The 16,227-nt window shown below is 55.8% G+C and overlaps 1 protein-coding gene and 1 non-coding gene across 4 annotated transcripts; one reads left to right on the top strand and one right to left on the bottom strand.

Moving 5' to 3' along the window:
- Positions 1–220: 220 nt before the first annotated feature.
- SLC27A4 (solute carrier family 27 member 4) lies at positions 221–13,410 on the bottom strand. Of its 3 annotated transcripts, none has more exons than XM_031450612.2 (13): positions 13,341–13,410; positions 11,414–11,580; positions 9,462–9,856; positions 8,064–8,222; positions 6,599–6,668; positions 6,401–6,492; positions 5,476–5,585; positions 5,003–5,212; positions 4,630–4,756; positions 3,887–4,024; positions 3,570–3,734; positions 3,335–3,481; positions 221–1,076 (listed from the first exon to the last, which is right to left on the bottom strand). In XM_031450612.2, the coding sequence occupies exons 2-13, from the start codon at positions 11,572–11,574 to the stop codon at positions 919–921; spliced, it is 1,932 nt and encodes a 643-aa protein (XP_031306472.2). In that variant the 5' UTR covers positions 11,575–11,580; positions 13,341–13,410; the 3' UTR covers positions 221–918. The 3 variants fall into 3 exon arrangements, with proteins under 3 accessions (XP_031306472.2, XP_064346629.1, XP_064346628.1); XM_064490559.1 differs by lacking the exon at positions 13,341–13,410 and adding an exon at positions 13,075–13,135; XM_064490558.1 differs by lacking the exon at positions 13,341–13,410 and adding an exon at positions 12,827–13,009.
- Positions 13,411–13,471: 61 nt separating this feature from the next.
- Positions 13,472–13,562, top strand: TRNAR-UCU (transfer RNA arginine (anticodon UCU)). The gene is given in 2 exon segments: positions 13,472–13,508; positions 13,527–13,562. It is a non-coding gene; the product is annotated as a tRNA-Arg (tRNA).
- Positions 13,563–16,227: the final 2,665 nt, after the last annotated feature.

The following is a 16,227-nucleotide window of genomic DNA, read 5'->3' as shown; positions in this document are numbered from 1 at the left end:
ACAGTTGGTTTGGACTTTCAAGCTCACGCTGTTAAAACACCTTGCCAGGCTCAGGTGGGAACTGCCCTCTGTCTGAGATAACACTGCGGACAGGGGCTGTGGCCTCTTACCTGCCACATCCCTCAGTCCAAGTGAATGAATAAATGGGCAAGTGAGTGCCTGGGGCAGGAGCTGGGGCCTGATCAGGCTAGGGGTGAGCTCAGGTGGCATGCACACAGCCTGGGGGAGTCAAGGCAGAGTTTATTGGCCCCTGAGCGCCTCCCACCCCTTCTTGTCTCACAGTTGGGCCAGTACAGAGATGGAGATGGTGACATGGACAGACAGACCCACAGAGACAGAAAAGTCCTGCCAGAGGGAGAGCCAGGTAGCCACCCAGGGAGAGGAGAAGGAGGGCATGCTCCGTCCAGGCCAACTGCTGTGTCCAGTCCTCCTCCTGCCCTCCTGCAGGCGCCGCCTGGGCTGGGTGACACCTGAGCAGCGCCAGGGTCTGGATCCTCTTTGGACACCTGAGCCAAAGCCACCACTGCCCCTGCCCACTTTGCTGGCTTCCTGAGTCTGGGAGCTTCCGCCTTCGTCCCATTTACAAGCTGCCTGCGCTTTGGGGGTGCTTGGTGATCTCCCACCTCCCCCGGCCCTGACCCAAGACATCATCCTGAGGGTCTCAGTCTCAGCCTGGGGCCCAGAGGCCCTGCGTGGCCTCGAAGACATAACATGGATGTGAGGCTTTCACAGAAAGCCTCGGGGGCGGGGGAGGCGGCAGTGAGTCCCTTGGCAGTTTTGAGGAGAAGGGATCAGCACCTCTGGGTCAAGGTGCTGGGCCCTGCTTGCTTTGGTCTGGCTTCGCCCAGGACCCCTCTGGGGTGGGAGCTGGGGCTCTGGATCCAGTATCCACTGGCTCTCAGAGGGACCTGGGGCCAATCACAGCTTCTCCTCGCCTGCCTGGATGCGGGTGTAGGCCTCTTGGTCCAGTGGGACATAGCGGCCCTTCCGCGCGTCCAGGTAGAACAGCGGGTCTTTCACAACCTTCAGGTCAAAGCCCTCCTTCCGCAGCTCCATCTTCTGTAACTTAAAAGTCCCTGAGGGAGTGGGAAGACAAGGGGGAAGAAGGGTCAGAGAGTGCAGAGCAAAAGCCTGAGCTCCCAGGAACCCACCCCCCAGGGTTGACACGGGGCTAAGAGAGAGGGCTGGAGAGAACACAGGAAAAGGGGAAGTGTGGGAGGAGGGGAACTGCCCTTTACAGTTTGCAAAGGCTCCATCCATTACATTATGTAACAGAGCAGCCCTAGCAAAGGTGCCAGGGTTGGGGGGTGTTATCTGCCCCTTTGTGCAGACAGGGAAACTCAGGCCTGAAGAAGGGAAGCTATTAGCCCAGGGCCACGTGCTGAGTGACAGCTGAATGAGGGCCAGAACGGGGGTCTTCCGTGATGGCTCCCTTTATTGGTGCACCTCCCAGGTAAAGGTGTGATGTCATTTAATCTGCACACCAACCCCAGGGGCAGGTGCTCAACCATATTCTATAGATTCTAAGATGCACAAGTTTTTGGATTTTAACATCTCTGAAAGAACTCAATTAGCAGTGTTTTTTTTCTCCTTAATAGTATATAATGTAAATTATGCATCTTTCAATCAATGTAGGGTTAGCCTCTGTATACATATGAGAAGACTGATGCTCAGAGAGGCACATCTCTAGGCCAGCATCACACAGCTTGTAAGCAGTGTGCTGGGATCTGAACCCAGGTGTGACAGATGCCAGAAATGGCTACAGATTCCTCCCCTCCCTGTACACACACTCCTCTGCCATGTGGCTTGGCCACTTCTCCCAGTTAAGAGCTGGAGTCTTTCTCAACCCCTCCTTGAATCCAGACTGGCCGTATGACTTCTTTGACCCACAGGATGTGGCAGAAGTGATGTTGTGGGAGTTCTGAGTGAGTCCAGGCCTCAAGGAGCCTTGCAGCTCCACCCCCACCCTCTTGGGGGTGTCCTGAAAGCAGTCTAGCCATCCTGGGAAAGGCCATTTATACCCGCACTGTCCAATAGGGTAGTCACTAGCCCTGAATGGCTATGTAAATTTAATTAAAATTAAACAAAATTTAAAATTTGGTTTCTCAGCCACACTGGTCCCACTTCAAGTGCTCAACAGCTACATGGGGCCAACAGCACAGGGACAGAACACTTCCTCCCTCCTGGACGCAGAAGTCACAGCGGCCCTCTAGTCCTCAGGGAGCTTACAGTCTTGGTCAGGAGCACAGCACCAGTGTCCCCATCTGACCCTCCCCACTGCTTCAGGTGTGCCCAGGGGCCCACTATCTGGCAGGGGCCACGTCAATAAGGGAAGGCCTTCCATCAAGAGAGGGGCAGACACAATGACCCCCTGGGAGGTAGCTAGGCAGACGTGGCCCCAGGCTGAGCAGCCAAGGAGAGGCTGAGCAGTGTAGGGAGCTAGGATGGGCAGCAAGGACTGAGGAGAGCAGAGGGGAGGTCTGGGCATGAGCCTCAGCGCTTCCTGCCCATCAGGGAACTCCTGAGAACCAGCAGTGGACCAACGGACAGAAGGATGGCAACACCCCACCATGTCACAGTGGACCCACCACTCACCCCTCCCTGGATGACAGCCCTTTTCTCATCTCCCCTCCCCTAGGGCCACCTGCAGCCTCTACACATACTCTGCACACAGCTGCCAGAGGGCTTTGTAGGAAACAAATCTGATAAGGTCACTGCCCTGCTCAAACACTGCTGTGGCTCCCTACTGCCCCGGGCACAATCCAAGCCCCTCCCCAGCCCACAAGGCCCCAGCAGCCCTCTCCATCCCACCTCACACCGCTGCCCACCCTCTACTGGCTCCAGCTTCGGGGGTCTCCTTTCATTCCTCTAGTACCTTCCTGCCTCAGGGACTTCACACTCGCTGTTCCTACAGCCTAGAATGCCTACCACCCCCAGAAAGTCCTCTCTCTCTCATTCAGGCCTCAGATGAACAGTCACCTCCTCAGGGGAGCCTCCCAGTCATCCCCATGCCCCTCATTCACTTTTCTATCAGTTTGATCTGCATTCCGTTCTTTATCTTTGGGATTCACCGTCCCTGTGGCTGTGTCCCCTACTGCTCCAGAGCTCCAGGAAGGCACAAGTCCTGCCGGAATTTGTCACCTACGTCTCCAAAGCCTAGCACAGTGCCTGGCGCAGACTAATGAAGGACGTATTCTATCTCTCTGAAGGCCTGGTGCACTCACTTGAATGCAGGCAGGTCAGGTTACCAATCACCTGGCAAGGTGGTGGGTGAAGGTCAAATGATAGCCACCCTGGTCTCTCCAGAAGGACCCTGTGTCCCAGGGGGACAGACCTGTTTTGTGCAGCTCAGGCAGGAAGCGCAGGAAGATGGGGCGGGCGTACAGGGGCAGCTCCTTGTCCAGGAGTCGGGCAAAGTGCTCCAGGTCACAGCTGCCAAAGGGCTTGGCCACAGCAGCCATTCCAGCCCGGCCCTCGGTTCCTGGACAGCAGAGCAGACAGTAAGAGCTGGCAGTGGCCCCTGTGGTGCCTCCACACACAGGCCCGGCACCTCCTGCCTCCCCAGGTACCTGGCACCTCGACGCCATACACTGCCACGTCAGCCATGTCCAGCAGACGGCTGAGCGTGCCTTCCACCTCGGTGGTGGACACGTTCTCCCCTTTCCAGCGGAACGTGTCCCCCGTGCGGTCCCGAAAGTACAGGTAGCCCAGCTCGTCCATCACCAGCACATCGCCTAGAAAGGAGTGGTGTGAGGCAGGGCCCGCGGGCTCGGGCCAGGCCTGGGGGAATTCTGGGAGGTGTTCTCTGAAAAGGAGGAAAGGCCCCTTCATTCCTCTCCACTCTCACTGAGGGGCAGCAAAGGCCTGGGGAGAGGTGCCCACCCACCAGTGAGGTAGGCCTGGTCCCCCTTCCTGAAGACATCCTTGGCAATCTTCTTATTGTTGGCGCCCTGGTTGAGGTAGCCATCGAAGCGCCGCAGGGGGTCCTTCTGGATGATGGTGCCCACTAGCTGGCCTGGCTCACCTGGGGATAGCAAAACCAGGGTCACATTCGCCTTGGGGTCTCTTTTGCACCCTAAATGCCCCTACTGCTGCCCAGAGAAGTGCCCATTTCTTCCCCAGCCTGGGAGCCCCAAGGGCAGGGAGTTCTCCTGGCAGGTCTAGCACACGGAGGAACTTGGTCACGTCTGGTCACTGAACAGATGGAAAGTCGAGCAAACAAATGAAAGGGTGGCCAAGCTCTGTGTGGACAAGTCTAACTAGTGCCAGCACTGCCTGGGCCCTGGCTCTGCTCAAACAGCATTATGTCTTTCACCACCCGGAGCCCTCGGGGAAGCCGATGTGGAAGTGCTGCCATCAGCCCCATGTGCAGATATGGGAACTCAGGCACAGCTCTCGGGGGGATGAGCCAGGATCAGGCAGCCCGGACCCAGAGTCCACAACACGGAAGTGCACAAATAGACTGATGAAGAAATAAATGGACGGATGAAGAAGTAAATGTCTGCAGCCCTAAGAGCTGACTGACGGCCACTGATCAGGATGGGGTTCCCCACCCACCCACCCCGTCCCATGTCCCTCCCAAGCCAGCCCCACCCACTCTGACCCCCCAATCCCAACCCTGGGGCAGACCTGGCTTGCAGGGGAGGCAAACGCCATCAGGTCCCCGGATCAGCTCCATGGTGTTCTCGTTGACACGTACCAGCCGGATGGGGTACACAGAGGACAGGATGCGGCTGTTGAAGCCACAGGCCCCCACCTGCAAAGGCCAAGACTTGAGCCGGGGTCTCCCACCATAGGCCCGAAACTAGACTCGTGTGTGTGTGTGTGTGTGTGTGTGTGTGTGTGTGTGTGTGTGTGTGTGTGTGTGTGTGTGTGTGTGTGTGTGTGTGTGTGTGTGTGTGTGTGTAGTGGCTCTGGCACCCACATTCCCATGCTGGAACTCTGCCCTCCCCTCTGCCCCCAGTGCCTCCAGGGTCCACCCGCATCCCCAACTGGGTGGCACCTGGCCATCGAAGTTGCCCAGGCTGCAGTTGCACTCAGTGGCCCCGTAGAACTCGGCCACCTGGGGGATGTGGAAGCGGCTAGAAAAGTCGGTCCAGATGGACTGTCGGAGGCCGTTGCCAAGTGCCATGCGCACCCGGTGCCGGTTTTCTGCCTCCCGGGGTGGCTGGTTCAGGAGGTAGCGGCACAGTTCGCCGATGTACTGCACAATCTGCGGATGGACTTGGAGTGAGTCTGGGCCCCTGAGGCTGCTCTCACTTCACTGCCTGCCCATCCCCCAAGGCCCTACCCCTACTAGGCTTGTGTTCCACCCAGGGGCTGGCTGCGCAAACCTGTCCCTCTCTGTGCCTCGGTCTCCCCATCTGAACAATAGGAGTGTTGCCCTGAATAAATGGTTGGCTGCCTCCAGCTGTAAGAACCGGGGGAAAGGCCATGAGGGGACAGGGATCTCATCCCCCTTCCCTTCCCACTCACTGTGCAGTTGTACTTGATACAATCGTCCCAGAACCGGGAAGCTGAGAACTTCTTCCGGATCACCACTGTCATGCCGTGGAGCAGGCACTGCCCGATTCCCACGATGTTTCCTGAAGCAGAGAGGTGAGCCCCAGAGGTCAGGGAGACAGGAGACCTTCCCTCTAGAGCTTCCTCTTACACAGCCCAACCTCCTCACAGGCCCTTTCCCCAGTCTCTCTTTCTTGTCCTGTCCCTCCAACACTACCTAATCATATCTCTTGCTCCTGGTCAGACACCTTCCACGGCTCCCCAGGGCCTACGGGATTGAGTGCGCACTCCTTAGACCATCCCCTGGGGCCTCTGGAGCTGGCCTCCAAAATCTTGCTCTAATATCCATAATGCTGCTACTCAGCCAGCAGGGACTGAGCTAGCCTGCCTGGCTCAGCATCTCACATCTGCCTGCCTTGGGTACACCTTCTCCAGGAACCCTTCCTAGCCATCACTGGGCTCTTCCCTTGAGCTGAGCTCCTGCTCCCTGCTCCTCCCCACAGTTGATGCCTTTTCTTGTACTGGAGTCAGGTAGGTTCCCATCACTCATCCTGCTCCAAATACACATATACCCAAACTCTAAGCAACTTGAGGGCAGGAGCTATATTTATTGCATCTCTGTCCTTCTTTATAAGAGAAAGCGGCAAGGCCACGCCCACCTGTGTAAATGAACTGAACAGTCAGGCCAGCCCAGGTGCCTTGTGGGACACAACCACACACACCAGTGATGCTGGTGTGGACACCCTCATTCAGAGGTCAAGTCAATGGCCACATCTGGATTTGAACCCATATTTGACTCCAGAGGTCACATGATTCTCCTGCAACACTGCCTGTCAAGAGGGGCGGGGTTCCTGAGACCTTGGGGGTGCTGGAGGCTGAGAGGGCAGGCCTGGGATACCTGCAGAGTGGTAGAGAGGGAGGCAGTCATAAACAATGTCGTCAGGCTGCATGCGGAATCCGTAGTACACCAGGGCAACCATGCGGTAATACCTGGAAGGGGAGAGGGCGAAGGGCTCAGTAGGCCCCTGGAAAGGCAGGAGGAGAGGCTCCCAGGCCCCACCATCCCAGGCCTCCCCTCAGAGCACCTTTCCCTTACCTGCTGTGCACCACGATGGCGGCTTTGGGCAGTCCTGTGGTACCTGACGTGTAGATGTAGAAGAGCTTATCTGAAGAAAACAAACACAGGATTGGCTGTGAGAGGGGGCAGCACATGGCTGGGCCCAGAGTCAAGACAGATGAACATGTGTATGTGTGCATCGTTCAATACCCACTCCCATCACACCTCCTCCAGGAAGCCTACTCTGATGACCCCAGACACCACTCTGCTTTAATGCCTGCACCTGTTCCTTCAACAAACTTTTTCTGGGCCCTTGCTCTGTACCAAGCCTGGGGAGACATCAGTTACTAGGATGGGAACAGGCCCTGTGCGGGTAGTGGTCACAGCCAAATGGAACAGGAATATGAGGACATGGGCATTTCTAATGCCGAGGACAAAGTGCTGGGTAGTACAGGCCCTGTCAAAGCCCAGTGGCAGCACCTGACCCTGGCTTCAGGGAGGGGAGGTAACACCAGGGAGGGCTTCTCAAAGGAGGTGGTGCCTACCCCGAGTCTTGGAGCATGAGGAGGCATTAGCTGCAGGAAGCAGGGTGCAGAGGTAGTTTCTGCACCACTGACCATTTCTTTATCCCTCCCTACAGCCCGGAGCAGGGGCTGTCACATTACAGTTATTGTATGAGGCTGAGCTCCAAAAGGCTGGAGGTTCCAGGACATCAGGACACCTGGCACAACCAGCCTGAGTCCCTGCCCTCAAGGAGGTTACAATAGCACCCAGCAGACAAGATCCACATACAGCAGAGGTTAAATGATGACAACAATGGCCAGTTACTGAGCACTTCCAGTCATACCCTAGCTTCCCACTGTATCTCTTCCAATCCTCAAAGCTGCTCCATAACACAGGTTCTGCTACCATCCCTAGTTTTATGGCAGTGGGAACCGAGGCTCAGAGGGCAGCTCAGGTGTTCAGGGTCACACAAGGGAAGACACAGAACTGGGATATGAACTTAGCCCACACTCTGAGCCTCCAGGCAAGGCAGCAAGCTATGGGCTCCACAAGGCAGGCTAGAGGGTAGAGGAAGAGATGTGAGAGGACCCGGGAGGCTGCCTGGAGGAGGGGAGGGAGAGGCAGGTAGCCCAGTGCAGCCCATCGGGGTCTTCACTAAACAGGTGCTGGATGAATATACAAAGGGTCTTGCCCCCAGCCCACCCCCAGGCCAAACTCAGACAAAGCAGGCTCCTGGGCTCCTCGTGATCCTGCACATGTTCGTTAGGCATCAACGAAGGCTGTTCAAGAATTGCGTTTTTTGTGCCTGGCACTTTCACACATTAGCTCATGCAGCCTTCGTAGTAACCCCAGGGTTACTGTCTTCATTTTCCCAGATGGAGAAGGGAGGTGGTGTGACTCTCTCCAGGCTGCACGGCATATTTACAGCAGACCCCAGGCCCAGAGGCCAGTGCTCTGTCCTTGGCCATCTTAGAATCCCTCTGTGAGGGGAGGGGCCCACCTAAGAAGCCCTTGTTGGGGCGGCTGGGTAGGTGCTTGGGGGCCTCTTCCAGCAGGGGGTCCAGGTGTTCTGTGCCAGCGGGCACCGCGCTGGGTTCCCAGGGACCGGAGCAGAAGAGACTGAGCAAGGGGTCCAGGCTGGTGTGGATCTCCCAGACAGCTGTGGGGAAGACAGGGAAGATCAGGAAACGCCACGTTCCCAGGAACCTCTGCTCACGTCAGGGCTGAGCATGTTTTGAGGAAAGACGGGCTGGGTGGGGCAGAGAGATGGATGAAGCACCTGGGACCTCAGTATAAGGAAGGTCCTGATAGGAGCAACAGCTAACTATACTGCAGGACCTTTAAATGTATTCTCCTGTTCACAAAAATTAGGTGCCAATAACAACCCATTTTACAGATGAGAAAACTGAGACTCTGAGAATAGAAAGGACTCGCTTACAACTAGAATGTGCCGGAGCTGGGACTCAAAGCCAGCTCTATCACACACCAAGGTTTATACGCTTACTCACTGTACTACACTCATCCTGGGGGGCTGTTTAGAAGGAAGCAGTGGGGTCAGAGGCCAGCAGGCCCCCAGTGTCTTCAGAGAGTGAGAACCTTCTGTTGGGCTCCCCTGTGCACTACAGACATCCAGATACTCACCCACCTTGGGCACAGGCCAGTCCTGGCCCACTCGGCCCCACTTCCTCTGGCTTCCTCTTGATTTGTCCAACCCTCCCCCTTCTCCCTACTGCGTTCTGCCTCCTCCCCTTTCAGCATCTTAATAACCTCTCCTGTCCATTATCCTGTAGCCACAGCAGCGTGGGGAGAAAGAATAGGGACACTGTGGCAAAGCCCAAGATCAAATCTCAGTTCTTTCACTTATCAGCTGTGTGACGTGGGGTGAGTGTCTCACACCACTCTGAACCTCAGTCTCCTCATCTGTGAAGCTGAGATAACAATCTACCTCAGCAGGCTTTATGAAGAGTTTTGGAGCTGCTTTTGTAAAGCACCAAGCTCGGCACTTGATCAGTACCCGAGGTGGCAATAAAACATGGTCTCTGCAGGAGAAAGGGGATCAGATTCTTGTTCTCATTTTATAGATGAGGTAAATGAGGCCTAATTAGTCACAAGAATGGTTACCATTACATCTGAGGGCTCACCTAGCATCAGCCACTTTGTTAAGACTTCCGTATCTTCCTGAAACTAGTGTGAGGTAGGTGCTTAATAGTGAGGAAACTGAGGCCCAGAGCTTCCGTCTCTCACTCAGGTTTCCAGCGTACCAGGGGCAGAGCCCAGGCCATCTGACTCCAGGGCTGATGCCCTTAACCTCTGAGCCACACATTCTCCCCAAGGGCTGGAGGGGGTGTGTGGCAGTCCTGTGGGACTCTCGCCTGTCCCCCGCCCCTCTGGGACTCACCTGGGGCCATCTCGCTGCCAAAGATGAGAGCCCGGGCCTGAGAGGAGGTCAGGCAGTGGTGCAGGGCATCCCGCCGGAGGTTGGTGTTGATGAGCGCCGCCTCTACGCCCAGCTTGGCCATGCCCAGCCACAGGCCCACAAACTCATTGCGGTTCTCCATGAAGAGGGCAACCACATCACCCGAGGCCAGGCCCCGGGCCTGCAGGAAGTTGGCCACGCGGCTTGAGTAGTCATCTAGCTGGCGGAAGGTCCAGTGGGTGTCCGTGCCCTCAAAGATCAGGGCCGTCTTGTCAGGGTGACGTTGGACCGTGGAGGCAAACAAGATGGGCACTGTGTGCCGCTCCCGCAGGTGCCGGCGGACCTTGGCCTTCACCTTCAGGAGCACTATGCCACCGCTGTGGGGAGACAGAGGGGGCCGTGACTGCTGGGCTTGTGTGTGTGTGTGTGTGTGTGTGTGCGCGCGCGCGCACACACTCGCGCACGCGGGGGTGGGGGGCAGGGGCAGGTCTAAGACCCTGGCCCAGGTTGCTACCCCACTGGCCTGAAGCTCCTGAGCCCAACCACTGGTGACACTCTCCCTTCCCAGCACCTGTGTCAGGGCAGCCTTACACGCGGTGGCTCACAAATGCCGCACAGTAACACCAGGGACGCGGGCGATGAATTTACAGGTGGAATGTGGCAGCGCTGACATCTGAACCTCAGTCTTTCCTGGTTCCAGAGTTCAATCCCACCACCCTCTAAGCTCTGCTCTGAGTCTGCTGCTCTGTCAGAGCCTTCCACAACCCCAGGGCCCCGAATCGAAGTCCAAACTCCTCGTCCTGGACCTTCCACAGCCCCTTATTGTACCTCTCCCCCTTACTACCACAGTAAAAAAGAGGATGTTTGTGATCTGTCCAGTCCCCCTCCCTGTAAGCCCAGCAAGGGTGGGGCTCCATCCTATTCACTATCTTGCCCCTGGGGCCCTGCTCAGGGCTGGGCACAGTAAGTGTTGGTGAAATAGCTTGGCAATATCCCCCTTTCCTGCCCCATCCCTGCCACCTCTGACCCCTGAACTCTCCCAGCTCCCCAGCCTCTATGCCTTTGCTGATGCTGTGCCCTCTGCCTAGAATTCCCTGCTCCCACCTTCTTGAGGTGACTCTCAAGTACAATTGCTTTTCCTCCAGGAGGCCTTCTCTGATTCCCCAAGGCACTGGCCAGAAGCCACCTCTCTGTGCTCCATTCTCCCACAGCTCTACTGCTGCCACCCCTCCTGTAGTGGCCACCTGATACTCAACTGACAAATGCTGAGCTTTCTGTTCTGAGCGTGGGTCCCTCACTGTGCTGGGCGCTGGGACATTACTGTGAGCAAGACTGCCAGGGTCTCTGCCCACATGGCACTGCCAGTTTAGGGATTTACTGTGTCCCATTCCAGTCTCCCTGACCAGTCTGAGCTTGGCCTAGAACTAGGTCTGCCTCTGGATCCCAGAGCCAGCCCAGCCCCTGGCACAGAGCAGGTGGCAGCAGGTGTTTCTAGTACAGGGTATCCCCGACTTTCTTTGGGGAGCAGGTTCTCCCAGACATGATTCAGAGCCCTGCTCTAAAACTCAGTGTCCTCTTAGATTCACATCAGCCGGAGGACAAGGCCTTCCCCTCAGGGTTCCTCTTCACCCTCTCACAAGCTATAGTTACAAATGTCTCCTCAACACACCTGGTGTTTGATGTCCCAGGCCCCCAAGTCTGCTTCAAGCTAAGGAGCACCAAGTTAGGGAAATTCTCTGGGAGGAGACTTTGACCTTGGAGATGGAGATACCTGTACTACTACCAGGGGAAGGGCATGGAGCAGAGGCTGCTCCTTTGGGGCCCAGGTACCCTATGCTGGTAGAGGCCATGGGTATGGTCTGAGAAGATTTTTGGGGTTAGGAGCCTAGCACAATGTAGGAGACCCCAGGGAGCGCTTTACCCCAGGTACTCACAAGATATCACGTCTGATAGTCTTGATGAAGATTCGGATGAAGCGCCAGCCGCCAGACCCCAGGTAGAGGAACAGCAGGGAGAACCCGACATGGGTCCAAGGAAGTTTCAGCACCAGCTTGGAGAACAGCAGCATCCCCACCAGAGATGCCCCAAGCAGCATTGTGGCCTGTGGGCACAGGGCAGTCAGTGGACCCAATGCCTGGGCCCAGGCAGCCAGGCCACTATGATCCCAAAGGGTCAACCTGTAGTCAGACTTAGCCACATTGAGTAGGGTAGCTGAGGACAGGGACTCTTGCCTGGGTTGTCTGAAAGGGTCAGGCTAGAGGTATGGAACTTGAGGTAAGGAGATCCAGGACTGAGAGTAGAGGCTGGGTTTTAGCTCCCTAGTCCCATTTATGAATCTCTGAATGACCTTGGGCAAGTCCCTTTCCCACTTGAGTCCTTAGTCTCCTACTCTGCAATAGGTATAATGAGAATTGCTCTCAAAGGCCCTTCCAACCAAAACAGGAGTCCACTCTCCTGACAACCAGGATCCTAACCAAAATGGCTTGGAGCAGGTATTGACTTAAGTGCCTTTCGCTCAACTCCCCCCAAGAGACCTAGGGAGTTTCTGTAGATGATCAGGCCAAGTCACAAAACCCAAAGTGGCAGCTTCCTGGGAAGGGACCCTGCTCAGTCCCTACCCAGTCTCAGCGCCATGCCTCTGCTGGCCCACAGAGGGCGACGGAGAAAACAGGTTAGAGCCTGGAGATGCCTGAGAGATGACCGCCCAGAGGAGAAAGGTGACTGAGAGAGAGGAAGAGGGTCTTGAAGGCATCCCCACAAATACACTCAGCAAGTCACTCAGATGAATCTTTGGAGACTGGGGCTAAAGGGGAGAGGAATGGCTGGCAGACCTGAGATTAGGACTCCTGGGCTCTATTTCTGGCGCTTTATGGACTTGCTCAAGGAGCAGCAGATGGGACTCAGTTTTCCCTAAGTGCTCCTATTCCCCGGGGAGGGGCTGAAGGTCACGGCTGTGAAGTACCCTGAGATTCTCCAAGCCTTGATGAGGACATGGTCTGGATCACAGGGAGCCCTTAGACTATACCCCCTCCTCCATGCGAAAAGCAAAAGCTGGGAAGGGGACCAAACCAACTCCAACGCTAAAGATCTTCAAAGTCCTCAGACTCTGGCCTCCCAGAGCCTGCCAGGTCAGAAGGCAAGAACCTGTCCTGGATGTCTGGGGAATGTGACAAGGAGAGAAGGGGATACCTAGATCCCTCAGGCCCCGGTCCCAGGTCACTGCGGACCGCCCTGGCCCTTTGAGCCAGGGTCGTAGAGCGCCCGGCAAGGAGACGGAACAGCAGGGCGCGCCCCCGACCTCAGCACATTCCCCTGCCCGGAGACCCAGTGGCCTGGCCTGTGCTCACCCAGCTTCGGCCCCGCCGCGCGGCGCCCTGTCCAGATGCGGCCCAGCTGCGGTAGCAGAGTGGGGAGCGCGGGGGGCATCAGCCGCTCCTGGGCGCGCAGAGCAGGGTCTCAGTAGCACTTAGCCGGCTCTGCGCCCTGCATGGCCCGGCCGCCCAGCTGGCCCCGCCCGCCAGCGGCGCTCCTCCCCCGCCCGCCCGCCCGCCTCCTGCAACCCAAACCGGCTGCGCCGGCCGGCAACGCCGCCTACCGCGCCTTCCCCACGGCGAGCTAGCCGCAGAGCCGGCGGCGAAGCGCAGCCTCTGCGCTCCCGACGCCGCCAGACCCAGCCCGCCCAGCGCGCGCGACGGCCTCGGGCGGCGCCCTGCGCGGCACGCTGGGAACTGTAGTCCGCGCCGCGCAACCCCGCCCGGCCGCGGAGACCCCCGCGGCCGGAAGGAGACAGGCGGGCTCTGCTGGGACCCCGACCCCCAATCCCTGGACGTCCAAACGTCGGGTAGAGCACCCCCACCGCACCGTTGGTGGAGGATCCTGAGTCTGCGCCCAGATCAGAGCAGAGTTCAGCAAAGGCCCAACGTCACACCTAGAAGAGCGCTAAAGGGCGGTTTCACGCAGAGGTGAGCCGAGGGGCGGAGTTTTAAGTGACCGGCTCTGTGGCGCAATGGATAGCGCATTGGACTTCTAGCCAATCCGGGTGTGGTTATTCAAAGGTTGTGGGTTCGAGTCCCACCAGAGTCGAGTTTTGATAGGTTCTCTTTAACTTCCATTCGGATATTTTACGGATTCCATTGAGATAAGGTCCAAAAGACCCCCAACTCCTGCAGACCTGAGACCAGCCTATGTTACACAATCAACTTGGCGTTGTAGGAATCCTTTCACATCCATGGTATCTTGAAAGCAACTTGGCACACCTGGTTGTACAAAGGGCATGGATCTGGGGTCTGTGCTTATCTTTGGCCTCTGATCGTTCTGGACTCTGCAGCAAATCAGTTAACCTCTAAGACTGTGACCATATTTGTCATGCCATAGGCCAGCTTCCCAGTCCTTCCCCTAGGCCTCTGAAAACTTGGTTCCTTGATAATCAAACATGTTGGGCATCCACAGTTGCCACTTTTCCTTAAATAGATCCCTTAATCCCTTAGTCCAATAGAAGTCCTTAAAAGTGGGGAGGGGCAGTTTTCAGGGTCTATTTATAGGGATTAAAAATGAAATATTTTGGCCTGACAAGTATTTGGACCTATTTCTTCCAGAGTACAGGTGCATCCTTATAGGGAACCTAGGTAAATTAAAGCACCACCTCCCTCATGGGTAGTACATTCAGGAGGCAGTGTGATGCAGGGATTGTGGACATGGGTACTGGCATCCAACAGACCAGGGTCAACTTCTCAGTTGAAAGTTCTAGTCTCCATTTAAAATGAGGACATACTAATGGTGTTTACCCCACCGGGTTGGTATGCAGTCATATTTATTATTGTAGCTCACAGGCTCACTGACCACAAAGTACATACAAAATCTAGACAGGAAGATTATCTCTGATTGTATCCACAGGGCTTAGCACATAACAGAGGCTCGATAAATGTTTGTTGAATGAATGATGGGGAGAGTGAATTGGAGGCTCTGACCTTATCCACACCAGGGTCCAGAGGTATAAGCACGATCATTTCCACTTCGACTGCTGAGGTCATATGCAAAGTGGGCACATGAGAATTTGGAGGAAGGCAGTGGTGACCAGCCCCGTTGCTCCCAGGACACATTGGTGAAGCCAACGCAGTACCCCCAACATACACTGGGCCAGGCCTTAAGGGGAGATGCAAGAGGGACAGAGAGGGGACAAGACAGTCAGCCTTCAAGTTGCTCACGGTCTAGCTGGACACACAGAGAAGGTGAGTGGAGATTAGGTCACTAGAATAAGTTGTCTCTCACCAAGTGCTCATCACCTGGAGCATATGGAACTTCTGTCAACACCCATGACGCATTGTTGTCTTCTTTGCTTGCCAGGCTGGGTTGCACTCCCAGCCTCAGCTGTGAGTCATTGGGTAAATCACCACTCCTCCTGGAGCCTCAGTGTCCTTGTTAGAATGGGAATAGAGTCGTCATGGTCTTTGCCTCCGTCTCATACCTCAGGCTGAGTGTGGATTCAGTGACATGATGCACATCAAGCTCTTGGCACAGGGCTGGCACGTGGAAGGCCCTCAGCTGCTGTAACTGCTCAACCCCAAGAGGGTGGGGATGCAGCTGTCTTGGTCACTGCGGAACTCCAGCATTCGGCAAATACTTAGACAATCTTGATGAAATAATTGATGACTAGTGGGCTTGTACATCAGGATACACAGGCGGGCAGTGGGAAAAGTGATTGGAAGAGCCTTTGTGTGCTAGGCTGAGGAGTTTATGCTGAGGGCAGTGAAGAACCACGGAGGGTTCTTAAGAAGGGCGAGCTGGGTGCTGTCATTTGTGTGACAGGCTGAACTGAGGCTGACTTCCACTGATGCAACTCCCAACTGCCCTGCATTAGGGAACATCAGCGCTCAAATCTCCAGACTTACCAGACTGACACTTGAACTCACTTGAAGGAATTCAGCCTCCCCAGGGGCATGAAGTGATCTGGCCCTGGCACAGAGTAGATGCTTATCCCATAGATATTCAGTTGCCTTTGGCATTTGGACCTCTAAGCTGTATAAATCCTTCCACTCTGGGTGTATGCAAAATAAATACCTCTGGCTTGATTGTGTACATGGTGACTTAAGAGACCTCAAAGGGCCTTCCATTTCCTAAGTGATTACATACGAAAGCACTACATGTACACAGTGCCCCTACTGTGAGATAGATACATACTCTCCCATTTACAGATGAGAAAACAGAGGCTCAAAGCGGTGCTGTGACTACTGCAAGGGTGCAGGGCTGGTCAGTGGTAGGGCCAGGTCTGTCTGCCTTCAGAGCCTGTACCCCAAACACTGCTCTAGAGTCAGCTACATAAGACTTTTATCAGACAGAGAGGAAGGGAGCTTCCCCTGGGCTACTGGGAGGGGACTCAAGGCCTATGTATCCCCAGCCAAGCTCCACCATATCCCAACTGTGTGACCCTAGGACAACCCCCCAAACCTGAAACGCAGTCTTTACTGCAAGTGAGGTTATTGTGGGGACCTAATGAGATCTTGCAGGTGGGGCACTCGGGGCTTGGCACCCATCCCTTCAGCCACCAAGCAGCAAGCTCTTACTGTGTGTCAGGCACTGTTCCCAGCAGTGAAGGCAAAGAACAAAGTCCCTGCCTTCCTGGAGCACATGGAACTCATAAACTAACCGATAAGATAATTTCTGGCTGGTAAGCACTGTAAAGACAATAAGGTGATGAGATGGAGCGAGGGCGAGGGGTCTGCTTCAGACAGGATGGTCGGGGAAGGCTTCT

The sequence above is a fragment of the Camelus dromedarius genome, chromosome 10 (genome assembly GCF_036321535.1).
Source record: "Camelus dromedarius isolate mCamDro1 chromosome 10, mCamDro1.pat, whole genome shotgun sequence".
Classification (NCBI taxonomy): domain Eukaryota; kingdom Metazoa; phylum Chordata; class Mammalia; order Artiodactyla; family Camelidae; genus Camelus; species Camelus dromedarius.
This window is presented reverse-complemented; position numbering and strand designations above follow the sequence as displayed.

Excerpts from the sequence above, each read along its gene's own strand:
- SLC27A4 (XM_031450612.2), bottom strand. The coding sequence starts at position 11,574 with ATGCTGCTTGGGGCATCTCTGGTGGGGATGCTGCTGTTCTCCAAGCTG. Across the intron at positions 5,586-6,400 it reads CCCTCTCTACCACTCTGCAG|GAAACATCGTGGGAATCGGG; the intron begins GTATCCCAGGCC and ends TCTCTGCTTCAG. Across the intron at positions 4,025-4,629 it reads TTGCCTCCCCTGCAAGCCAG|GTGAGCCAGGCCAGCTAGTG; the intron begins GTCTGCCCCAGG and ends TGCTATCCCCAG.